Source organism: Chrysemys picta, chromosome 2, assembly GCF_011386835.1.
Source record: "Chrysemys picta bellii isolate R12L10 chromosome 2, ASM1138683v2, whole genome shotgun sequence".
Lineage (NCBI taxonomy): Eukaryota > Metazoa > Chordata > Testudines > Emydidae > Chrysemys > Chrysemys picta.
This window is the reverse complement of record NC_088792.1, coordinates 180,234,644-180,261,992: the sequence shown is the minus strand read 5'-3', so window position 1 is coordinate 180,261,992 and position 27,349 is coordinate 180,234,644. Positions and strand designations below refer to the sequence as shown.

Here is a 27,349-nt window from a genome sequence, read left to right as displayed (position 1 = left end):
CTTACATGACATTCTTTGGCACATTATTTTCCATATAACTGATTCAGGGGATCCCTGTAAAACTCTACGAACCCCCTTTGCCCTCTGCCAATTGGTTGATTGCCAATCAAGAAGTTCCTGGGTCACAATAGGTTAAGCACTAGGCATGCTAATCTGAAAAATGATGAGTCAGGCCCACCCAAAAGTTTATGATTGGCTTTAAAAAATAATGGATTTTGGGGTTCTTTTTTTTTTTTTTGTCTTCTTGTTTCTGAGCTTTTAGCATAATTGAGTCACATTTTCAGGCTTTTTTCTAGCCCTCGTGGTTGCTGAGAATTTCAATTAAAAAACAAACAAACAAACAACCCCTAAGATTCTCATGTAAATCACCGCTTTCCAGGAGCTGGGACTTTAAGGAACACATCACATATTGCAGAACTTGCAATACAATCACAAGACTTGGCAACTTGGTGTATAATTTTATTTGCACTCTGGCCGGCATGACACAGTTTTGTTTACCTTGTTGAAACCTACACTAGGACTTACATGGTCAAGGCTGGAATGTTATAGCTATAGACGGAGGTCCACATAGTAGGCGAACACCATTGGAAAGTTAAAAATGTCATAAGTATTGAAAAATCAGTAAGGGTTTTTTTCTGATCACTTTTGAGGGAGACCAAGCCCAGTGCATTTGTTGGTTTTAATATCAAGAGCATTAGACAGCATTGCTGATATACACATTTATTTTGGTGTGCCTTCATAAAAAGGATATTGCTGTTCATTCTGATTTTTTTTCAGACCCAGTTCTTTGCATAGCTTTACACTCCGCTATCCTGTGGGCAGACCTGAACACTGCTGATTGCTGCTTATTCTGTGCAAAATGTAGTTTGCATGGCAGCAGCTTGAATAGTATTTTCCATTGCAGTCCATGCAATTCCAGGCACTACTCTGTCTTTTCACATCTACATGTCAGTGGTAGAAAAAAAAAAGTGTTACTAATTCTACACAGATTAATGGGTTTGCAGATTGTTTTCTGCACCACATATGAAAACTGGTGAGCATAGAATAGCCCAAGAGAGGGAAGGAAGGGGAGACCCCCCCCCATGACTATATCAATGTGATGTCATCTGGGTCTGCTTGTATTTATAGCCTAAAGCTACAAAGTCAGTGTGGAATCCAAACAGGAAAGCTAATCATTAGTGTATCGGAATGCACAGGGCAGAGAAAAGCAAATGAAGATAACAGGGTATCTGTAAATGCAAGAGAAAAGCGAGTAATTCTGTCATTCAGCTGTCTAGACTGTTTGCTTTAGTAATGTAAAGCTGTGAAAGAGCCAGTGAGTTGCAATTATGGCATGGTAGCTTTGTAGATATTCAGAGACAGCAGTGTGGAGACTGAGAGGATTTACTGAGTTCCTGTGGTGTTGGGATGTCGCACATGGTGACTTTTTAAGAAAAAAAAATAAAGAGAAAAAACCCTGAAAAAACAAATTAGCTCAGCTGTCTTTGCTAAAGAAACTAATGAATTAGGCAATCAGCATTAAAAAGATGCCTGTTGTGGTGATAATATTATAACTTTGAGGGTCAGAAAATAGAAATACATAATGTGTAGAAGCTGGGATTTTTTTCTCTTCTCCTTTTATTCAAATGCTGAGGTCACTAATTAATTTAGTTCTTTAATATCTGTAGTCAGTGTGTTACTATCAAATGCTCTTCTAATAGTTAAACTCATTTAGCTTGGTTTTGTTCAGAATTGTTTCTTAATATTAGCTTCTACATTTTTTCATCTCGGAGCTTGTTGTGGTGCACAGCCTTTATCATCTGTATATGTGAAAATAGCTGTTCCAGATGGCATACCAATCCTGCATCAACTGCAATAAATTACTTAGCAGAGTGCATGTTCTCCTTACTTTTTATGGTCATGTTCTATATTTGGAGGTGCAGTGGAAAAGATCACATGACAAAACTATCATTTTATATTAATGTTTGTCTCCCAACTAGTGGCTGCTGGATACAAACTAATTCTATAATTCTTACATTCATCCACTTATTGGAAGTAATTTTCTGATGCTACATTTTAAAATGTTATAAAATGTAAACCTGTCTACCATAAATTAATTATATATGGGAATGGAAGGGGGTGAAGAGAGAGCTAAAGAGGTGTAAGTGTGTTGTGTTCTGTGAGAAATTATTTTAAAGGCATTTTGAGTACTTCGATTTATGTGTTTTTTGAGCTGTTCAAAAAATTAAGATAACAAAACATTGTGAAACAGTTTTGAACTGAATTTCCTATTCCACATATTCTACTCCAAATCTAATTCTGAATCAAACAGCATATTATTTTGTGGCATATTTAAAGTTATTTGTTTCCTTGAGTAACTATCTTTTTAACAACATAATTTTTTACTTGTGATCTTCAAGAAATGCATTCTTGTTCCAGAATGGTACCATTCAAAGTCATAGCTGTAAATATTCTATGAATGATAAATTTTATGCCACTGCTTCTTCAGTAACTGTTTCTTTTCACTTCAAGAGTTTAAATATCTTAAGAAATTGCTTTGTCAGTTTGGTCTTCTATTTTTACCACTGTTCCCACGAAGGGGATCATTAATATGATAAATTTGCCCATGAATTATTATAAGTATAAGCAGTATCAGCTTTAGATCTGTGTCAAACGCATTGCTGCAGATAGTACTGGACTGAGATGTTGTAGCCCATTTTATCAGGAACCTCTCATATTAAAGTTTATTCCTCAGATATGTTGTGGGAGACAGAGGCTGCTTTTTTCATGATGTAATGACTGGACTTGCCATTAAGTCCATTCATTTAAAATTATACCACAGCACTTCTGAGGTAAAGCCCTTTACATTCAAAATTTAGTGTCCATACAAACAGGCACAGCTAGAAATGTAAGAAACTGTTCATAAAAGATTATCACAACTAGATTCAGATGACAGATGCAGTTCAGACTATAAATGGTGCTAGAATATAATTCCTTACACACACACACACACACAAAAAGTGCTGATTGAATTCATATGTCTGCCAGTCCCCAGCTGGTCTGATATTAACATTCTGTAGACAAACATTCCGCTCAAATACCTGCCTTTAATGTCCAGATACTATAATCCAGTAGTTCTCAAACATTTTTTTTCGTAGACCACTTGAAAATTGCTGAAGGTCTCGGCGGACCACTTAATGATCTTTCCAAATGTTGTTTGTACCATTAGCTAATTATTGTAAAGCACTTTGGATAAAAGCGCTATATATAAAAATAACTTAATTATTAACTTTTTTTATTCTACAAATAAAAGCACACAACTCATATTTTAATATCAGTAGTCTAATGTGATGGATGTGCCCTCTCTCCCCCACCACGGCAGCCCCTGAGCTGGGGCTGGGAAGGAGGGAGGTCTCCAGGCACCTAATTAGTGGAGCCAGGCCTGTGTGGCTCCACTAATTAGGTGGGTGTCCCTACATTCTCACATGTGCGGCCACCCAGGCATGTACCATAGAGGGAACTATCCACAGACCACCTGAATGGAGCTCGTGGACCACTAGTGGTTCGTGGACCACAGTTTGAGAACCTCTGCTATAACCAATTTGGGGGTGGGGAATGGGAAGGGCTCACCTAAAAAAAAAAATCACAGTAACCTGTACTCAAAACCCCACAAAAAGTAGGGAAGTTAGAGTAGAATCGTAGGAGCAAAATTTGAGGTTTTAAAGGGCCCTTTACTCTAGTCAAATTCCCACTGACTTTAATGGAAGTCATGCCAGAGTAGAGACTGAATAAATGCATCAAAATTTAGTCTATAGAAATTAGAGATGAATGTTTCCAGCCAGCTAGTTCCTGCAAGTGCAGGATTGTTCGCAGCATCATATTCTTACGTTTTTCTCCAGTCTATTTTGTTCAGATTGAAAAGAAGTTGAACACCATTCAGATGAAGCTAGCATCTCAGAAACGTTCGAAAACATCAAATGGTATGAATTCAAGTCAATTGAAGAAACCCGTCTTCCAACTAAACAGGTCCCACTCTCTTGGACGGTCACCCAACATTCTCTAAGGTGGTATGGTCATTTGCTTCTAATGTCCACCAGCTTCCCCTGAGAGAATTATTTTCTATTTTATCCAATGAAAGCAGGATAGAAAAGACCCCTCGGAAGACCTAAAACACAATGGCTGGATAGTATCAACAGAAACCTGTTGCTCATAGGCATCTAATCCAGTAACCCGCCAGATTTGGCTCAAGACAAAACATTATGGAGGCATATAATTTGTTTGGTGGCCTCTATGCTCTCCAAGCAGTAGCATGGGAACTAACTTATTTTAAAATGACCCCAGTGATAGGATGGCCACTATGTCCCATGGGAGACTACTGCCTCAAGTAAGAGATTTTTCCTATTACTTATGTAGAATTTCTCTTTGTTGATTGTCATTCCATTACTGATTGCTCCTAGATATACTACCCATGGACCACCTATTTTCTAAATATATCCCTCCCTCTTCAGTTATTGCTCAGCCAAACTAAATATTTTAGATCAAGATCTGCTGTCGTTTTACTCATTTGGTTGACTTCAGCAAGGCTGCACCTTTGTAACTAGAAGTAGAATTTGGTCCAATTATTTTTTCTTCTTTCTTAAATCTTTCTAGACCCTCAGGGCACAATCTTATAAAAAGTGTGGAGGTTGAAGTGAATGAGAGTTGAGAATGCTGAGCACCTAATAGGAGGCACTCAGTACCTTGTATCATTAGACCCTTATTTCTGCCCCTGCCCACTCCCCCCTCCCCCACACACACACTCCCCCGGTTCTCTGAATTCCTTCCTGATTGTCAGCATGTTTCAGGTATGAATAAACCTAGCAGTGCGTGATGCGTGTGGTCTCATTAATGCCATATAAAGAGGGTCCACAGGCAGCATACAGTTCCCAGCTCCTTCGCATGATGCCTTTTTATATGCAGCCCAAAACTGCATGGGCTCTTTTTTTGATCAGCATTGCAGACTTGCATCCAGTTATCCACCACCATCCTTGGTTGTTTTTTGGTAAGTATTATTGTTTTCCAAGTAGTTATCCACCACTGATTGCATATTTCTCACTTTTTTTCTCCAGATGCACTTTACCAGCTTCAGACTCATTTTATTTCCTGCCCACATAGCTAACCTCTCTAGATCCCCTTGTATGGTTTCTCTTTCCTCATTGGTGTCTGCACAATCTTCCAAATTAATGTCTTCTGCAACTCCATGATTTGAGGTGTTTGAGATACAGCCCTGCATTGCAGGCAGGGCACTTAGCCTCGGGAAGGCATAATGCCACCTGGAGCTCCAGGGAGTACAGAAAGACTGTGATTGTTGTGCTGCCATTGAGGAAGTCCATTCTCCGTACCCTACCAGCTCTTCTGGCCAGTGCAGAAGGGGGGGGGGGGTGGAGCTACAGTCCTGCTTCTTCACACCCCTTTGAGGGGCAGACACCACCACCAGCACTAGCCTCTCACAGACCTTGCACTTCTCAGTGTGAGCACTGTCATCATGTACGCATGCAGGGGACAGACACAAGTAAGAGGGAGGCTTCTTCCGTCTTTGACCCCATAGCACATCCATGTAGCAGCTGAGCACCATCTTACCATTTTAACGGATATGCTATTCATTGCCTCTCGAGGATCATGAGTGAAATAGTAAATGCCTCTGGACCCAACACTAATAATCCCTGTAGCACCTTACTGGATACCTGCCTGAAACATTTCCTTTTAGGATTTATCCTTTCTCCATAGTCCTTCAGCCAGTTTTCAATCCCTGCAGCTATGTTCATACTCAAGCCCTTGAGCCAGATAAGCTTACATGAAACCATTTTGATGTAAGCATTCTGGTAAGAATCCCTAATCCACTAGGGACCATGTTCTTCATTTTTTGCACACCCAGAACTGAGGTAGTTCACTCCCTTGGCCAGCATGTCCACCCACTTCCCAGCACTTTTGGGCTGCACTTACCCCCACTACATCTTCTGGCAGGAGAGACAACGTGGCGATTGGGCACTGCTGAAATCTCCACCTCTGGCAAATTTGCTACTACTAGTGACCTGGGATTGGGGTTTTTGCCATCATAAACACAGGATGAATCCGGTTAGTGGATTTTAACAGTGGCAGTGTTTAGAGAAGAATGATTGTCCTTCTTAAAGCCAGGGCTGGCTCCAGGCACCAGCCAACCAAGCACATGCTTGGGCGGCACCTGGTAAGGGGCGGCCAATCTTAGGGTGGCGGGGGGCAGCTCGGCGGGTGGGGGGGTTCTGGCGGTGCAGCGCTTGGCAGGGGGTGTTCGGCGGTGCGGCGCTCCGCGGGGAGGGGTTCGGCAGCTCAGCGGGGAGGGGTTCGGCGGCACTCCGCGCAGGGGGAATTTTCAGCAGCGCGGCGCTCAGCGGGGATGTTCGGTGGTGCGGCGCTCTGCGGGGGTGTTCAGCAGCGCGGCGCTCCGCAGGGGGTTTGGCAGCGCTCCGCGCCGGGGGATGGGAGGGTGGTGTTCAGCGGCAGTTTCAGTGGCGCGGCGCTCCGTGGGGGGGCGGGGGTTTCGGTGGCATGGCGCTCTGCGGGGGGTGTTTGGCTGTGCTCCGTGCAAGGGGTTCAGCAGCACGGCGCTTGGCGGGGGTGGAGGGTGTTCGGCAGCGCAGCGGGGGCTGTTTGGTGGCGCGGCACTCAGCTGGGGGGGTTCGGCAGCGCGGCACTTGGTGGGGGGGTGTTTTGGCAGGGCAGGGCAGCAATGGGGGGGTCTTACGGCGGGGCGGCACTTTTTTTTGCTGCTTGGGGCGGCAAAAAAGTTAGAGCCGGCCATGCTTAATGCTGGAGTGTCCATGAATGCCCATGTTGGAGTGGTACTACTACATGTGATTGCTTTTTAAAACCTGAGAAGCTTATATAGCTAGTCAGCTCAGTCTTCCTGCGCACTTGTGTTTTCAGTTAGTCCACGTGCTCTCCTACAGCCATTCTCTATCCTGAAATTTGCTTCAGTATATTGTTAGAACATACAACGTAAGGCATACCATGTAACAAACAGAACCCAGGATTACCTCGAGCAGCAAAAATTAGGAGCAAATCAAAAGCTTGATAACTGCTCTTGCCTGAGTATCAGCCCACAGTTAGGAGTGGAATCTGTTCAGTTTGCCTGGAGTAGCAGAACACCTAGATGGGTCTTCACAGTTTGACTGTAGGAGTGTCTCTTTGTTGGTTATACAGTGCGCTGCCTGGCCAGAATGGCCGCAGAGGGTAACGCGGTATGCAGTAGCATGCAATTCTAATTATAAAAATTGTCAGACTGACTCCAGGCTCCCAAGATAAATATATTGGGCCTGATTCTCTGTTGGTGTATCTTGGCACAGCTCCACTGAAATTTACACCAACCCCAGGTTTCTTCACTGATTAGGAAGCTATTTATCTTTCATGTTCTTGGCTGTTTGCTTTCCTAACATTTTATGCATAAAAATAAAAACCACAAGTGACTAAAATAGTAATTTGTCAGTTTTGACAGAACACCTAGTCGTTATTAGGTTGGGATTGCTGTGGTTTTTAAGAGAAATACATCAATTGCCATTTAAGTCACTGCTGAATCACATGCTTCTATCAATAGACAACTGAGTCGGTAAGGCCAGGAATTTTTCCCCACACTTTTGTCGCACCTTGTTAAGGCCCTCGTCCTGCACTATTAGTCAATCGGAGCTTTGCCATGGACTTCTGTGAATGCAGGAACAAGCCCTAAATGTACAATTGTGTTGGAGACACATTTAATTTAAGAAAATCAGAAAATTCACTTATGTATGGAGGGTCTGCACAAGGCCCCCTGCATGGAAATATTGCTTTAGCCCTCCCTGAGTGGATTGGTCACACAGGGTGATCTCTGAAGACAGATCTGTACTGATCCCGAATAAGCTGGTGTGGTGAGGGCCTGTAAGCCCAGGGTGGGGGAAGTTCTACTGAAGCTGCAGCTGCACATATTTAGCAGTAACGTACTTGCTCCCCACTGCACAGGGGCAGAGGATGCTATTCTGGCCCATAGGCTGAAGTAGCAGATGCAGAGGGGCTGAAATTTCTTCCCACTCAAACCTCGCACAAGACAAAGCCCATTTGTGCAAGGAGGGGTGAATCATCTTGTTCCATGGAGGAGGAGGAGTGTGCAAAAGGAACAGTCTGGCAGCTGCCTTTGAAAGCTGGATACATTTTTGCTAGGAAATAAACAAACAGAAAATTGTAACCATTCAAGGGATCCAGCTATTTCCCAAGCAGCAAGCCCTGGAGTTTCAAGGCTGTTTAGCAGCTTGTTTGGGTTTTATTTAGATTCAGCTCTGAAAATCATTGGCCAGCCTAACACAGGCACCACCTCAGTTGAGTTCAGATTGTTAATAAAATAGAAAAATTATTCCATCACAGTGCCGACATTCTTGAATGTCAAAAACAAAACAACCTTTCATGTCTTCCTTATGCATAATAAAAGAAGGGTCCAAGTCCAATTAAAAAAAAATGCTCTTTACAGATTGCCTTTAAAAGAAACACAAACATTTGAAAGTATGGAAAAGCACAGTTAATGCACCCAAACTGTGCAACTGTAGTTAGGCCAGAAACTCTTAGATGATTTTATCCATCCATAACAGAGTTTCATCTCATCAGCGATAACAGAAACTACAATGCCTTATTCTTCAATACACGGTGATATCACTAACTCTGGCCTACCTTATGGCCATACACAATTCACAGTAAAAGAAATACTGTACTGCTTGGTGGAGGTGCAGGGAATTATTCTAACTTGGAATCCGAGATGGGAAGGATCTAGGATGACCAGATAGCTGTGTGGATGCAGCATCTCAGGTTGCAACTCATCAGATGCTAATCCAATCACTCTGTGTAGCTCCAGCATTGTTTCGCAGTGACCACTCTGCTCTCACTCGAAGTCAGGTAACCTGGATGCTGTAACTGGAATGTACTAACTCAAGCTAACTGTTGCAGTGTGGACAAGGTTGGAGAGAACTCAGGGTATATCTACACAGCAGCTGGAGGGTGCTTCCAAACACAGGTATATAGACACATGCTAGCTCTGCTGGAGCTAGTGTGCTAAAAAAATAACCGTGTCCCTTAGCAGCACGGGCAGTGGCTCAGACTTCCGCCTGAATACAATCACACCCAACCCCACAGGTATGTAGTTGGGTGGCTAGCCTGAGACGCTCCTGTGCTACCCCTGGCTACGTGGTTATTTTTAGTGTGCTAACTGGGGGGTGGCCACCCTGCGGCATCTGCAGGCAGCTCCATGTGCCCCGAGGGGCGGCCTGTGACAAAGTGGGAATGTTCTTGATGTATTATTTGAATGCTAAGTGGTGAGTATTGACCTGGGAAGGTTGCAGGGGAGTTCTGGGGCTGCCTGCATTGGGGAAGGGAGCATACCTGAGCATGTAACCTGAGAACTCAGGAGGGGGGGTTCGAGGCCAGGTGACACCTCTGCCAGGGAAACTGGACAAAGGACACAAAGGCTGGGGGAGGAGCCGGGAAAAGGCCAGAAAGGAGGGGTCTGAAGGGTGTGTTCAGATGGACCTAACTAAAGGGGGAGGGGGCTGTTGTCGGTACCGGCAAGACCTGTTTTGGACTGTGTTTCTATCGTCTAAATAACCCTCTGTTCAACTGGTTGGCTGAGAGTCATGGTGAATTGCAGGAAGCCAGGGGTGCAGGGCCTGTTCTCCCGCACACTCCGTGACATGGCCCCAGCCTGAGTGTCCCCCACTAGGAGCCTGCCCGGCCCAGCCACAAGGTGCGGGCACTGCTCCCCCGCGGTGCAAACCGCAGCGGCCCCAGGGCGACACGCTGCTGCTGCCAGGGCCAGCTTTAGGCTTTTGCCGCCCGAAGCAAAAAAAGGGGGGGGAAAAAAAGACGGCCAGAATGCCGCCCTTGAAAATGTGCCGCCCCAAGCACGTGCTTGGGTTTTTTTTTTTAAATGAGTCAAGCCTCAAAACACTATGACATTGGCTTAAAGTCATGAGACTAAAAATAATACGTTGGCTTCTTTTTATTTGCCCTGTGGTTTAGGATTCACATTTTCAAGCTTTGTTCCACAACTACTGTGGGGGTAGGGGCAGGGAGGTAGAAACTTACTTTTGTTTTTAAATTAAAACTGAAATTTTCAAATAATCACCTTGATTCAGAGGCTGGAGCTTTACAAAACCACCAAATATTGCGAGACTTGTGCTAAAGTCACCAGAGTTGGCAACACTGATATATGTAGGTCCCATTCCTGCAAGCCAATGCAGCTATGGGACTTCTCACGTGAATAAAGTGAAATGTTTCCAGGAGCAGTGACCTGTTCAGCAAGGTCTGCTGAAATAAACAGTGCATCATGGATGTGCACTGCAATTTTGTAGGACTGGGGCGGAGTATGTTAAAATAAACCCCCGAAGCCAGTGTTTTGCGTTCAGTGACTTCTTTGGAGTGTTTTCAGCTACACTAACCACTTCAGTAGCCTTATCACTCTGATTTAGTTTTTTAATGCAGAATTATATGGAATGGATTAGTTTGGTTTAGGTTAGATTTACTAATAACAGTAAGAGATTCTTGTCTGGCATTACTAATTATTATAAAGGCTGAAGGGTAAGAGAGAAGAATTATATTTGGTATTTTTCAGTTGTACTATTCTGCATTTTTAAAATTTCAGTAAAATGATGTTGTAATAGGAATGTATCTAGTGTTTATGTACCAAGAGTCCTAAATTACCTTGAATAACTGTGCCGTCTTACATGACAAGAAATTTAATGTAGCACATGCCGAAGACATGTTGAAAATTTTTTCCAACGAAAATCTCTTTGAATTGATTTTTTGTTACAGATACAGTATAGAGATTCACGTTATTGCAATGAATATTAAATCAGCTGGTTCTTTTAGAATCCTGAGCAGATCCATATTGCTCCTATTGTAGAGCCAAATCAAGAGCTATTACTGCCAGAAGTAAGAGTCTTTTATTAATTAATTCCCCCTCACCATATAATCAAATGCACTATATATCATTAGTCTAATAGTACATTTAATTCATTTTAAGACGTTTGGATGCTTAGGGCTGGATTGTGACAGACCCTTGCCCAGGTGCATGAGTAACAAGAAGCCACACACACACACACACACACACACACACACACTTCCTTAAGAGCTGCATCATTCCTTACGAGCAACACAAAAGTGATGGAACAGGGCTGAGGATCTAGCCTACTGTGGCTGCTCTGTTTCCATAGCCACTACGCTATCAGTAACTCATTTTGTAGACTGCTCTGAGACACTTTGAGGATGAATATAGCTGCTGTATGAATCCAAATTCTGCTCCTTTCAGTTTCTCTAGCACTTAATATTTCATCTTTAAAAGCCCTACGATGTGTTGTTTGGATCTGGACCATGAAGGTTCATGATGAGCTAGAGACTGTAAACATTCCTTAGACTCTAGGATCAAATTGGCACAACACAAAAGCAGGGCAAATACTTTATTTTTTTAATTTCATTTTTGCTAACCACTGTTATACTCAGATTCCTGAGTGTTGTATGAAAAAATAAAAATTGTAAACAAACAAGAACTTTCCCAAACTTGATATTATGGTCACACAACCAATTTTTAAGCGATCGCAGGGTCTTTTTAGACTTAATGACTTGTAGTTGGGGAGCCAGAGATATTAACTTTCTGATCCAGTTAATATTGTAAATATATTTTTTCCCTTTGTGGAGGCAGGCCAGATATCACCAACTTTACATATGCACTGGTCTTTCTCAATGTGACAATAATAATGTTCGAGACTGACTCCTTTAAAATTTTTGAAACCCTGATTTTTCCCCTGTTGCTGGGAAAGCCTTTTGACCACGTGTTGACTTATGGTAACTTTGACGCATTTATTTTAAGTAGGGGGAATATTTTAAGAAGCTTGGGTCATGCGGAATGGCTTGAAACACATGTTAAAGGGGAGGGAAATAAACAAGCAAAGCTTACTGCTGTGTGTTATTTTTTACAGCCATCAGAAGTCATGAGATATTGTTACCCAATCAGAAGTCATGAGATATTTTAATGGCAAGGGAGGAAGAAGGTCATCCTGTAAAGGTTTTCCTCGGCTGATCTGGGGAACATTTGAACTTCTCTATGTCACAACTCTCCCCAACACAGAAAAGAAAAACGTGTAGCTCTCAAGAGGCCATTTAGGAGCTTTCACCTTTTCCACTAATCCCACTTTTGGATACATCTTTTGCAAATGAAGCCACTTACAATCAATCTTTTTTTGCTGACTGGAAAGTCTTTCTGCTAATTAATCTCTCTGTTACACTACCTACCTATTTTAGGAATTGTATAGCATCCATCACTGTAGTACTTAAGCACTCTGATATACCAATTTCTTACTACAGAATGGACCTGCACCTTGACTGGGCAGGTAATTGTACAATAATGTGGCATGGTAATGCTGGTCCTCAAAGTATTCTGAAAAATGAATTTTCTCCAATAAACAGTTAAGTCAGTCAAACAGTTACACTCTTAGGAAAAGTGAAAAGAAATATCTGTCTCAGACAACTTTGTCTATAAATACTAGCGGCCAACTTCTCCCCTCGGTTATATTTGAGGAAAGAGTGTGGGCACTGAGGAATGGTGCTCTCTCAAGTCGGTCACATGTCAGTGTGTGGCATGTGTTAGGTGACTGAACTTTCAAAATCAAAAACTGAGCCACTTTTGTGGCAACATATTTTAGGGTCGCAAGATAGTTTATATTACAGACAAGAAGATGCGGATAGAGTCTCATTCTGCAGCAACATGTGTATATTTCTGAATGTGGTAAATTTTCCAACAACTTAATGTTCTGAATGAGTTTACCTGATACACTGGACAAGTATGATTAATATTCATGCTGAATAAACTATTAGCTTAAATGATGTCTGTGCTCGTCCAGCTTTTCTCTTCATTGTAAACGCTGTTCATCGCACTGAGTACTCATTCTATTGGACTGTTTGATGCTGGTAAACACAGAGCAAATTCTACTTGGTATAGCAATACATCAAAATAAATATTTTGTACTTCTAAAAAACAAAATCAGACATAAAATACATTTTGATAGATAAAATGAAAACCCAGGGCATTCCAAATGTCCTAAAGAAGTTTCTGGAATATCATATGAAAAACTGTCACAGTAACTGCAAGATGTAGAGTCATTTTAGGAGTGGGGTCCTGTGACCCAAGAATCACTTAATGCCAGCTGATAAGGTTATGGGCATATCCTGATTCTAGTATGTACATTTTGGTTCACCAAAGAATGTCACGTGAGGTCTCAAGTTAAAGTCATTGTCACACTGGTCATTACTATCATAGTGAAATGTATGAAGAAGTTATGTATATATACACTGAAAATATGTTTAAGTCTGTATCAAGATATTTGTCACCAGCAAAGGTGAAAAACAGGTTTTCCTCCAAACGGGAGGTAAGAAATATGTCTCTCTCTCTCTGTCGGGATGTAAATTAAGCATTGTAAACTAACACAATGGCTGCCCATTTACATATGAAGTCAAATATTAATGAAGAGATGTGAAGCAAACAGGGAAGGGGCACACAGGAAAAAAGACAATCTGTGGGAGGTTACCCTGTCTGTGAATAAAGACCATGAACTTCAGGGTATATCTAGAAGACAAAGAAGATACCCCTGTGACGGGTTCAGCCACAGAGACCCCTTGGGACTGTCACCTGATGTGCTGAAATTACCTCTGAGCCCGTTTTCCCTGCCAGCTTGAGACTCCAGAACCCTGCCTTGTTGAGCCAGACACGCTAGCCTGCTGCAACACAGACTCAGGGTCTGGGCCATGTCCCCAAAGCTGCAGACTTTAACCAAAACCAGCTCAGCAGGTTACCTCTCCAGCACCCAGACACTCAATTCCCAATGGGATCCAAACCCCAAATAAATCCATTTTACTCTGTACAAAGCTTATACGGGGTAAACTCAAATTGTCCGCCCTTTATTACACTGATAGAGAGATATGCACAGATGTTTGCTCCCCCAGGTATTAATCACTTACTCTGGGTTTATTAATAAACCAAAGTGATTTTATTAAGTATAAAAAGTAGGATTTAAGTGGTTTCAAGTAATAACAGACCGAACAAAGTAAGTCACCAAGCAAAATAAAGCAAAACACGCAAGTCTAAGCCTAATACATTAAGAAACTGATTACAGGTAATGTCTCACCCGCAGAGATGTTCCAATAAGCTTCTTTCACAGACTAGACTCCTTCTTAGTCTGGACCCAATCCTTGCCCCTGGTACAGTCCTTGTTAGTTCCAGCAGACATCTCAGGTGGTAAGCAGGGGCTCTCTCATGACTGGCAGCCCCCTTTGCCTTGCTCCACCCTCTTTTATAGGTTTGGCACAAGGCGGGGATTTTTTGTCTGTGCTTGGCCCCCACCCCTCCTTCTAAATGGAAAAGTACAAGATTTAAGATGGATTTCAGTATCAGGTGACATGGTCTCATGTCACTGTGAGACCTCATTCATTATCCATGGGCTGGCCCACACATACACAGAAAGGCTTGCAGGTAAATAAACCCATTCACAGTTCATTGATTCTGAAGCACCCTTAATGGCTTCCACTTAATATGTTTACATCAGTAATACAAGTTTATATCTTATTCTCTTAACTCCAGACATAGAAATAATACATGCAAACAAATAGGATGAACACACTCAGTAGATTACAAGCTTTCTAATGATACCATACAAGAGACCTTTTGCATAAAGCATATTCCAGTTGCATCATATTCAGATTCATAAGCCTATTTCCATAAAACATATGAAGTGCAACATCACAACCTCTTCATCTTGTACCTGGGAAGTAAATGAATGTGTTTATATTCATGAAAATGGGATCTCAGCCAGCCTTGGTTGAAAATTCTGAAAATCTTTAGACAGGAGGTTAATCTGTCTCTAGAAAGCGTGTTATGATATTGTTTCATATGTAACCATGTCTCCAGTATCCTTACTCACTATCTCCTGAATATCTGCTATTTGATAATAAACTTATTCTTGTTTTCACTATAAATATATCTCAGTGCGCTGGTCCTGAGCTGAATCTTACAAGCTGGTGTAAGATGCTTGTGTGTATGTTTGTTTTCTCGTTGTGTGGTTTCTGAGTGTGAGTGTTCTCTGTGTCCTGGTATTTCTCTGGGTGTTTAGTGGATATGGGGCTGGACAAAACAGAAAATGTTCAGAGAGAGCTTGGCCGTTAGTGTGTGCCAACCTGCTCAGAGGGAGTGAAGCCTACAGAGGCCTGGAAGGCAGTGCTTGTACTGCCAGAGGCCATTGGTTTCAGGGAGCTGATACACAGTGTGAAGGAGTCTTGTCTGTGTCTGCTAAGGGCAGGTAGTGGTGAGGTGCCTCACAACCCTGGGTACCCTTGGGGAGCATCACAGGTCTCAGGAAGCACAGGTCCCTGTTTAACTATATAGCAGGGTGGCCAAACTTACTGGCCCTCTGAGCCACATACAAAAATCTTCAAAAGTTCGAGAGCTGGAGCACACTTGGCAGGAGCCGGGGCTCGGGGTGTCAGCCCCACTCTTGCTGAAGCCCCGAGCCCCAGCAAGTGCGCCCTACAGGGCTGAAGCCCCAAGACACCCCCCCTGCTGGACAGAAGCCCCTACCCCACCACCCCACTGCAAGGCAGAGGTCCTGAGCTCCCCCCCAGTCTGGTAGGCGGAGAATGGGGGAGGATGTGGGGGGCTTGCGAGCCGCACTTTAACGGCTCGCAAGCCACAGTTTGGCCAGCCCTGCTATGTAGGTTGCACATATCTCAGACACTGCCGGTGCTGACTGTAATTTACGTTGCAATGCACATCAGTATTTAATGGGTGGATGTTTTGCTGTTGTAATTGGAGTGGGGCAAATGAAGTTGTGTGGTGAGCTTACAAGTGATACAAAACATTGACCTTTATTCCTTCCCTAAATCGATGGCACTACGCAGAGAAATACTGAGCACAGAGTCTTCCAGTCTGCCAGTGCTAACAATAGTTTCATGTTTTATTGCAGAGTGAGATGGCCGTGCTGCTCAAACCAATATCTGACAAGATCCAGGAAATCCAGACCTTCAGAGAGAGAAACCGAGGAAGTAAAATGTTCAACCACCTCTCAGCTGTCAGCGAAAGCATTCCTGCACTTGGGTGGATAACAGTGGTGAGTTACACACAGACTAGGGTATTTTTAAACACACTTCTTAATGGTACTCCATAAACAAATAATCAAATCAGAGCAGTCCCTAATATTATTTAACTCTGCATTCCCATCTCCTTATCTCTACAGCTCAGGCCTTGTCTACACTAGGGGAGTAAGTCGACCTAAGTTACGCTATTCCAGCTACGTGAATAATGTAGCTTAGATTGACTTACCCCAGTGTGTTCACTGCACTGTGTCGATGGGAGATGCTCTCCGGTCCACTTCCCTTACTCTTCTTGGAGAGCTGGGGTACCAGAGTCGACTGAAGAGCGCTCGGTCGTCGATTTAGGGGGTCTTCACTAGACCCGCTAAATCGATCTCCCACTGCATCGCTCGCAGCCCCGTTGATCTCCCCTGTAGTGAAGACAAGCTCTTAGTCTAAAATACTGGTGGGGGGTTTTGACTAATGTTTTAAATCTTCTCTTCTTTTATTTTTTTCTTGCTATACTTGGGTGATGGTGCTGTTCTCTTAGTCTCCTAAACCAGGCCCTTATGTCAAGGAGATGAATGATGCTGCTACCTTTTATACTAACAGGGTGTTAAAGGACTACAAAAACAGGTATGTTGCCTGGTGTTAATGTCCACGCTTTCTCTATAGATAGTTTAGAACTAGCTTTACTGAGGTGCTAGAGAGTACTGTATTATTTGCAAAAACATCACAAGAAAGTGTTTTGAAAATTAAAAAGCATTCAACACATGAACTTCCCCCCGACACACACAGGCAACTACAGCACTACCCTGTCTGACTGATACACTGCTGCAGAGATGGAATTCCCTGACTGCCCATCTTGCTTTTCTGCTTGAAAAATTGCACTTTGGCTCTATCACCTGGAGTCCAGCTCCATGCAGTTGAGACTTTACTGCCCCTTGATGCAGTATTTCCAAAGGGCTCTCTTTGCGCCAATGCATAGCGATCTTAAGGGTGTGGGCACAGGGAGGCATGTAGTTGCAGCAGCAGATATGGTGCAGTGCTTCTGGTGTTCTGTGGCCTGAGATGGAGAGAGGATGACTCCTTTTCTGAGCCCCTTTGGAGAACTCTTGCACAAATCCCATTCGCTTGGCCTTTGCAGAGGGGTCAGTTTTTAGCCGTTAGTACCATATTGTTACTAAAATACAATATCTGCAAATTTGGTTTTTTTTCCCCTGAGCCATCATCTTCCATGACAAATTAGGCTGATTCAAAACCCATTTTTGTTCTTTTATAGAACATACCTGATTTAAGTCTTTAGATCAGATCTGTTGCTACACATTTCCATCCACTCTGGTCAGCCAAGGTAAAGCAGCTCACAATTTAATCTTTTGCCCAAGTAAAAATTAATCTGCAGATCTGAATTTTTGTGAAAGTTCTTTTAATTATAGTTATGAATTGCCTGCTGGAGCCCCAAATTATCTACTCTGGGTAATTCTTTGCTCCATTTCAGAATGTACTTTTTGAAGGGGCATAAGCACCCGTGGGGAAAGTGCACCTTTTTAAAAGGACTAAACTACGTGCATGATTTTTAGGGATGATGTTTGTTTAGTATTTCACACCAAGATATTTCTGAGTATTGGAGCTGGAAAAGTTATAGAAAAATAAACAAGCAAGACACAGGATTTAAGAGTGGAGATTTTCCTCTGAGGCTTCATTTACTTTAAGACCTGATCCCACTGCCAAGCAATGGAATCAATGGGAGTCTTTCCATTGACTCCAGCAGGCCGTGGATCAGGCTTTTAGTGATCACTGTTATTATCTTTAACTAGATTTTCACCATTAAGGGCTCCATCCTACAAACAGTTACTCCTGTACATATTCTTACTTCCACTCATTGTCCCATAGCAGTCAATGATAGCCATCCGGGTGCTTGGAGTTTAGGAAAATTAGGCCACTTATTTAGGTGCCTAAATAATAATTTGGGAACCTAACTTATTTTTGAAAATCTTGGCTTATAAATATGAGTCTAACAGAAATTATAATGTGACACCATATTATCTAGCCTAAAGATACACGTAATCTTTGCTTCCTGACCACCCTTCATTTATGACAACTCCTCCTTTTCTTTTGAGATTAATATTTTAGTTGCGTTTAAGAGTTTATAAGGTGCTCGTTAAAATGTTCCAAGGGGAAAGGGTAGCAGAGCACATGCTGGGTTGAGAGGCATAAAGGAGAGCGACAAGCTACCTTTGGACTCAGAAGCCAGGACACTTTACAGAATACGCTGATCTTTAATTTTCTAAAAATCAAAACACTGAGGGAAACCAGGTTTGAATTCCTGGCACAGGGCCCCATCTTGCTTTATTACTGCCCTGGTTCACTTTGAGCCTCGGCAGGAAGCATTCTGTCCCGGAGCCCTCTTGTTCCCTTATCTCTCCTCCGCAAGGATCTCAGTCTGCTAGGCCTCACCATTTGCTGGGCTGCCTGTCTTTTCAGCAGTCTTGTAACTTAATTGTCTGTGGCCAGTGACAGATGCAGTATCTAGTCCGCTTTAAATACAGGGTAGCAAGTATCTATATTTAAACACTAAATCATACATAGAAATATTTCCTTTTTTTTCCCCCCTTACAGTGACTTACGTCATGTTGATTGGGTGAAATCATACTTGAACATCTGGACTGAGCTTCAAGCTTACATCAAAGAGCATCATACCACAGGCCTCACCTGGAGTAAAACCGTGAGTGCTCCTCCCCTTTCACTGTCAGAACAGGAAAACAACACTAGCTGATTCTGCTTTTACCAGATTCTGGCATTACTGCAGTGAGCCCAAACATTATCTCTGGGAGAGGAAAGGACTAAAAAAAAAAAAAAAGACATTTCTGTATTTAAAAATTTTAAAATATTTTAAGAAGGGGATAAGACAAATGTGACACAGGAAGAAGATTCAAAACAAAAGCTGACAGTGCAAAGCAGTGAACATTGTAGTAAGCCTAAAAAGCTACCCATGTCTACACTACAGACCTTACAGCGACACAGCTGTACCACTGCACTGTAAGGTCTCCTGTGTAGCTGCTCTAAGCCGGCAGGAGAGAGCTCTACTGCTGGCATAATTAAACCACCCGCAATGAGCAGTGGTAGCTATGTCGTCAGGAGAGCATCTCCCGCCGACATAGCCCTATCTACATTGGCACTTTTGCCGACGGAACTGATGTTGGTCAGGGGAGTGTTTTTTCACACCCCTGACTGACAAAAGTTTTGCTGACAAAAGCTGGTGTAGACAAAGCCTTAGTCTCCTAGTATGAAAGATCTAAAGTGGGTTGGGTGCATTGATAAAATAAAATGGAGACCTGAGCGGGCGGAGGTGGACATCGTAATCAAATAGTCATCAGACATGAACAAACTAGGCTCAATGCACGCTGGCTGCAGGACTTTTCTTTCTTTAATCTGCATTTGTGGGTAGTGCCATCTCTACCCTCATCTTTCCTTTCACTTTGCCAAAGCATCACGACTGATGGGCCCTAGGGAGGTGAAACCTCCCCAGAAATTTTATATCTTACAGAAATCAGAGACAAAATAGTGCTGGCTGTATTGCTGCACAACTGTGCTTCTCCAGGGCAGAGCAGGCAACAGTCACAGCTCACTGTTCTTAGCCAGTAGCAGAAGTGACATTCTTTTTGCTCTCTGCTGAGAACAGCTGAAACATGTGCGAAAGATGGATGGAACGATGCTTCAGGACAATTGTGGCCTAGACATTTGGGGAGGGGGAGAAATTCTTTGGGCTCCTAGTTCTCAGCAGCAATGTGGGAGGAGTAGGAAAATTAGATTCTCCAGGTCCGGTGCGCCATTGCTGGGGGGGATAGAGAGCAGAAAAAAGATTAAGAAGGGGATAAAAATTAAGGAGAGAGAGTGAAAGGTGGAAGAATGGGAGGGAAAGACAGAGAAGAGGGAGGTTTAATAATGAGAAAAAGAAATACAAGGGACACGTACCACGTTATTATAGTATAGATAATTTTATTTTACTATGTTATATGAATATAAATAATTATTGAGCTCCATGCTGTGTGTATATATTGTGTGTACATATATACAATATAAGTACATTTTCATTGTGTTACAGCTATGATGTGTAACCGCATGAGAGGATCATCTGGCAATCTGTTGTCTATTCTTCTCTTAAATAGGGTTAAACTTTAAGAATAAAGAATTTGCTGTGTTTGACACACATGCAAGGATTTTGATCCCCTGTCAATATAAAAATGTAAGAGTCTAAGATTCTTCTTGGGATTCTAAAGAATGTACTCACATACTTATTATCTAGTTAGAGGAATTCTTGATGTGAGTCAAAATGTCTTAGGCCCTGAAATGTCATTAACAGTTTTTTGGTTTTGGAGTATCCTAATTTTTTTTTTTAAAAAGCACACACATACAATATTGTTCATAGTTTCTTTTGTGTACGCAAATAAAGACAGTTTTAAAATTTGCAATTAAGTGGGATAGGACAAGTCACCAGAATGTCACCGTTTCAGGCCAAAACAGTTTTCCAATCCAAAGACATAGAGGAGCTAAAATAATGTTTTATAATGGAGGCTAGCTTTAACTTCAACTATGAGGATACCTCTCTCCCCCGCCCCCAGTATATATGACACATATGTGAGGTGAGATCCATGTGATAAACTGCATCTAACCACTAAGCCACCTCTTCTGAGACTTATTCTAATATTACAAACCCATGGTTGCCAAATCACTACAGCCTAATAGTAGGAGTCAGGATAAAGGCCCTGATGCAACTTTTATTGTAGTCAATGGGAATCTTTCCACTGATTTTAATAGGAGTTATGTTGGCCCAGAGAAAGAAACACGTATTAGGATGCCAAGGATCACACTTGACATGTCTCTTTAGACACATACATTCACTGCACATGCTTTGCACTCAAGGAGTTTGAAACTTACTTCTGTTCAGGGAAAACAACTGTGCCTAGTACATCATGTTACTTGTGCCTAGGGATAGCCTTTGCTCAGATTTGTACTGGACTACAACTTTGCACGCTTTCCTGAGCACCATGCAAGACCATGCAGCATAGCAAGTGCAAGTTCAAGTTCAAACAAAGAAGAAACTAGCATTTGCTGAAATGCGTGTACTTTTTGGTCTGAACCAAAGTAAAATATTAAACTTTTTTGAGGTGTCTGAGAAATTAGCTGCTTTTTTGTGGGGTTCTTTATTTAGCAAAGGTTTCAAATATTAAACTTCACTTTCTTTCTCAGTGTTTGGTATAAAATTACACCCTTGCTGCATCCTATTCTATTTTAATCCAGTCAGTGGGTGTGAGAAGAATTATCCATTTTGAAATGATTATAAGACAGGGCTAAGGAACTCTATTACCCGGTTAGCAAAATGAGCATTAGAATAAGGGCCAATTTTATATCTGCTAATATATAAAAGAAATAATTTTATTTTACATAATGGAATTTTACAGGTATGGAACTAATATTATAAGACAAAGCTATCTCATTTGCATTTTGTCAAATAGGAGTCATTTTTAGCTTTGTGTGCACCTGCAAGCTTTCCCAGAATAGTAGCTATTGCAGGATACATTTGACTGGTTGTAAGACAGCATCTCAACCTCCCACCCAGGGTCTCTCTGTTTCCTTTGGTTTAATTGTCAGAGTGCTGAATGCAAACAGAGCGAGACCCACTATTTGTTCATATCAAATATAACTTCTCCACAGACAGTACTCAATCCATCACAGTTGGTTAAAGACTATTTACTTCATCCATAGTATTATTTGTTTCACTCACTTGAAGTATGTCCTCATATCTGAAGTATGGTTCCGTTAAATCTCAGGTGACCTGGGACTCAAATGTCAAATTCTAAACATATTTTCTTATTGATGTGATATGTAATTCTTTTGACATACCATCAAGTGAACCTTACAAAGTCAGAAGTTTCATAAATTAGCATGTATCTTCTCTGTTTAGATATTTTCCACCAGACACCTGTAACAAATCCATGAGTTATTAAAATGGTAATATGATTTTTCTTTTACTTTTTAAAGTCAGAATTAAACAGTCACATATCAATGTTTTTGGATAGTTTTCAGTGAATCCCTGAGTATATACTCAGGCTTTCAAAAGTGATACACCTAAGAGTGTCGGCCAGGCATAAAGTGACTGTATCATAAAGATACCGCATTTAAAAAGGGAACTTTTGACCAATTTAGCACAGGTTTAACTCCCAGTGAAATCAGTGGAACTATTCACAAGGCCTGATCCTGCACTATTGAAGTCAATGGGATCTTTGCTATGGACTTCAACAGGTCAGGACCAGTCCCACAGTACATAAAGTTGGGCACATGCCCAGGTGTTTGCAGGATCAGGGTCTTAGATAGGTATTGTGGGACTATTACAAACAAAATTCTTAATCCTTGCAAGGAATAGGATCCACTTATGTGCATAAAAGGAAAAAAACTGGTAGGTTGGCTAGGCATTGAGAAAGAGGAATGTTTATGGAAAGAAAATGTTGGTACAGAATTGCTATTGTGTATAGAAAAAAAAACTTTTGAACAACTTGAATGCATATTTATAAGTACTATGTCATACAAATAATTTGCCTTTGGTATTTATAAAACTGGACAAGGAATGCTAGAAATCACACATACACACAAATAAAATAAATCAATCAGTGTCTTTGGGGTTTTTAAAGAGAGAAAAAGTGTCTTGGAAAATGATTAGCAAATTACTAATTTTTCCCAAACAGTTTGCAAATATCTTGGGAAAATGTACAAAAATCAAGAAGATAGGAGTTACCAAATTAGATCAGACCATTAGGGCATCTAGAACTGTATCTCTGTCTCTGGCACTGGCCAGTTCTGGATGCTTTAAGAGGAAGGGTCCAGATAGGTTTTAATGGAGTACAGTATAGAGGCACTAGTACAGGGCACATAAGGGTGAAAGCACACACAAGCAATCAGCCCTCATAATATAATCACAGGAACTCTAACAGCTTTTATTATTGTGCTTACACTGATAAATATAGATCTGTACAGACTGAAAGATTTTGATAATGTGCCCTGTTCTGTCACCCTTATTCACTTTGGTCTTCATTCTGCAACCCTGTTGAGTAATACCTTATTCCTCAAGCAGTCCCACTGAAATGTGTGTAATTATTTGAAGAGTAAGTTACTTCTCAACATGCATACAGGTGGCAGAACTGAGCCACCTGTATTTGCAAATTTTTTAACAAATAATAAATAGGGTTAGTGCATTTCTGGGCACTTTGCTCATGGAAAAACTATTCACAAGACTGGCTCCCATTGGAAGAACCTGAGGGACTAGAACCTAGGACTACGGCACGTTTCCTCTGGAGGACTTTGTGAAGATAGACATTGGAGGAAGTACCTCTCAGCAGAGCCTGAGTAGCCGCCGCTCACAGCCCACTGATCGGCTCATGCTGGTATTTAAACCAGGAAGCCATCATGGCGAGCTGTCTGAGCAATGACACAGACTGCCTGCTTGCTTCTGCCCCAGACCTTACCTTGCTCTGGACCCTAGACTCCGACTTCTGACCCTGGTTTGTCCCAGTCTCCATTATTTATCTGCTGTCTGTAACTTGGTCCCTGATTCCTTGATATCCCAACCCAGCTTGACTCTGACCCTGCTACTTGCCTGGTGCCTGACCCTGACATCTTGGTATCCTGACATGGCTTGACCCCAACTCTGCTACTCTTCTCCTGCCTGCAATTTGGTAACTGACCATGCACACAGGCTACCCACAGCCCAGCCCTGACAATTTACTCAGGCCACCTTAATCCCCTAAATCCATCCAACCCCTCCCCAGATGATGGAAGGGGCAGGCTGCCCTCCAACCAGTAGCTCCCCGAGGGCCTGGGACCTGCAAGACCAAGTCACCAACCTGCAGGCGGAGAACCTCATACTACAGACCTGAGCAACACAGCTCACTGCCAAAGCACAACCCTACACGAACAGCTGGCATGCTTACAGGAGAAGCAGCTACAGTATGTGCCCAACAGACCACCCATCGCCTGAACCAATGCCTGAGGTGCCACTGCCCAAACAGTTTGTCAGGGATTGTTGGAAATTTCAGGGGTTCCTGAACCAAGGCAGGCTGCTCTTCCTGCTGTGCTCCCAATGTACCCCACAGACCAGACAAAGGTGGAGCTAATAGTCAGCCTGATTGCCTGTGAAGCATTCGTTTGGGCTTCCCTCCTGTTGGAGCAGAGCAGACCTGTGGTCTCTGACTGCGACTCCTTCTTGCAAGCCTTCTCAACCATCTTTGATGACGCACATTGTGGCTGCTCTGCAGAGGCTGCCCTCTGGAAGCTTCGCCAGGAGCAAGGGCCAGCCACTTATGTTGGCATTTCCAACAGCGTGCAGCGGACGTCCAATGAATGATGCTGCCCAACTACATCAATTCCGGTGGCGCTCAGTGAGTATGTAAAAGATGAGCGACCCTGCCCCACCTGCCTACAGGCCTCTACTGAACTCACATCAACTCTCAGCTGTGTGAGTAGCAGGAGGAAATGAGGGGTGGCTGGATGCCCCCATGTCCACCCTCTACACCAAAGCCTGTAGGACCCAGTCCTGAATCCATATAGGTCAATGTGGGTCACCAACACCTGACCTCAGGAGAAAACAGACAGCAGTGAAGCTCTGTTTTTATTGTGTGGTGCCAGAACACACCCTTGCCTCCTCTCCAGCTCAGAAGAGCTCAGGAAATGAACCAGACCAGGCCCAGTAGGGGGGTACAGCCTGGGCACCACCACACCTCATGCTCTGGAACCACCCCCAACCCTCAAGTAGAACCCAACCCAGAACTGGTGGGTGGGGACTAGAACCTGGACCATGAGAATTCTGGGCTGCTAACAATTCAACATTGTCATCGGGAGCTTAAGCTAGGTTTAAACTGGAGTGCCCTGTGAAGCTAGGCACTGCAGGAAATACTGCCCAACAGGGTTGGAGTGGCAGCCCCTGCAGCCCACTGATTGTCTCATGCTGGTATATAAACCAGGAAGCCATCATGGGGAATTGTCTGAGAAATGACAGACTGCCTGCTTGCTTCTTCTCCAGACCTGGCCTTGCTCTGGAACCTAGACTCTGGCTTCTGACCCTGGTTTGTCCCAGACTGTGCTCTTTGACTGCTGTCTATAACTTGGTGCCTGACCCTGACTCCCTGGTGTCCTTACCCAGTTTGACACCGATTCATCTCCTGACTGCAACTTGGTAATTGACCAGTGCATACAGGCCACCCACCACTCAGCCCCACTGACACCCATGGAATAAAATATAGAATTATCTTTTCATCATGATATGCAAGCATAACTTCAATGAATGTTAACTCAAAGAGGCTGTTCTTGCCAGTATGATCCAAAATAATTCAAAGTAAGGTTTTTGGGAGTCATTGAATTGATTGGAATGTGTGAAGATTCAGAAATCACGTGAAAGGGTGGGAGTCATGATACCTGGTTCTACTACACATTTCCTATGTGACCTTAGGTAAGTCACTGAGTGTTGTGCCTCAATTTACCCATCTGTATAATGGGGATAATAATATTTACTTACCGAATAGAGCTTTGTAAAATTTAATTAATTAATGTTTGGACATTTTCAGATGTCAGAAGAGACTGTTGAAGTGCAAAGCCATTATTATAATGAACTGTTGAAAATGATCAGCATAGCATTTCCCCCACACAACAACTGCTCTGTTTTGTGACAGTTGCAACCATGTTTCCTTGTTACCACTTTTTGAACTCTAGACGAAATCTACAGCTGTAGTAATAAACTGTTCCTTCTGTCAGTTGTCACTGGTGAAATGCAAGAGACTACTGAACTACCTTTCTCTCCCTCCCCCCACCCCACTTTCCCCCCCTCTTTTTTGAGAAAAGGACTGAACAGCTGTAGTATAAGCTATCAGGAATGTCTCATAAAAGTTTTAGTTTGCTGGAAGGGTTGAGTGTGTTGGGAGGGACCAGGGAAACAATGCAGGTTTACTTTATGACCTGAAAACAACTGGCAATAAGGAGAGTTTGCTGTAGCTAACTGTACCTCAAATCAGTGCTAACAAACAAATACTGCTTGAAGATTATTTTCCAAAACATTAATCTCAACTTACTTGTTTAGAGCTGGGATAAATTGTTTTTTTGTAGACCATGGTCATTTGGGACAAAATTGACCAGTTTTCAATTTGATGAAATAGTCTCAAAATAGTAGTGAATATAGTGATAATGTTCTCTTTAACACAATCTCAAGAAAACACTAAACATTTTCCCCATTTATAAATCAAACACAGATACCTAGGAGAAAATCTTCAATTTACCAACAGTTTCAAAATTGAGATTTATTTACAGTGGCCCGATCCTACTCCCACTGAAGCCAATGAGAGTTTTATCTGTGTCTGCAAGTCTTACCTCCTAACACATATTTTTCTAAAATATTAATAATGGAATACATATTTTTAAATGTTCTTTAAAAAACTGAAATGTTGATTAAAACTTCCATAAGCATCTTCAGCGAGAACCAGAGATAGATCAAACAGTGGTAAGTACTGCAGCCCATAAACTAGCATGCCAGTCTGCCCGTATATTAGTCCCAATACAATCATTTGGCATTTCATTCCCAGCTATATAAGCCTCCTCTAGACATTCTCTCATGGAATTTCCACCATTTCCTTTAACACCGCAATATTTTCCCATAAAACTTTGTCTCGTCCCTACCATCTGCCTGCTCAGATGAGGAGGCTGCAAAGGCTGATTTTTGCAACCAGCAACCTCATGCTATCTTTATAGTATATCCGTCATGCTAGGTTTAGTTTGACCCATTTATCGAGAAGCCACATAGCCATGTCCAGGCGAATTATAAGTCTTGCATTCTTATGTGGAGTACAGTTCGTATTTCTTTTCTGACCACCCTCTCAAAAGAAGAGATATTGGGAAGGTATAAACACACGCCTGATGCAATTCCATGTTTCCAACAAGAACTTCAGAAAATAAACGATGCACCCACAATTGCCAGCGACACTCATCTTTCATAAAACAAGGGGTTAACATGATCAGGCTAAATTCTACTCCGAGTTATAGCCGTGCAGCTCCACTCACCTCAGTGGGACTGCACAAATATAAGTAAGGGCAGAATCTGGACATAGTGTTTTAATTCTCTAGGTCTTGGTAAGAGAACATGGCTTGCCCCGCCCTTCCCCTTGCAAAAAAAAAAAATCTTTTCTGGGACATC

General features: G+C 42.4%; 1 protein-coding gene across 3 annotated transcripts in view; it reads left to right on the top strand.

The window, feature by feature from the left end:
- Positions 1-27,349, top strand: part of LOC101947464 (cyclase associated actin cytoskeleton regulatory protein 2) — a 93,035-nt gene that overhangs the window by 45,769 nt on the left and 19,917 nt on the right. For 2 of the 3 annotated variants that reach the window (XM_005309961.3, XM_008165331.3), the window contains 3 exons: positions 16,014-16,157; positions 16,670-16,755; positions 18,739-18,844. In XM_005309961.3, the coding sequence (XP_005310018.1) occupies positions 16,014-16,157; positions 16,670-16,755; positions 18,739-18,844 (336 nt within the window). Of the gene's footprint in view, positions 1-1,084; positions 1,226-16,013; positions 16,158-16,669; positions 16,756-18,738; positions 18,845-27,349 lie in introns of those variants that run through there. The other variant, XM_042860515.2, reaches the window with a different exon arrangement.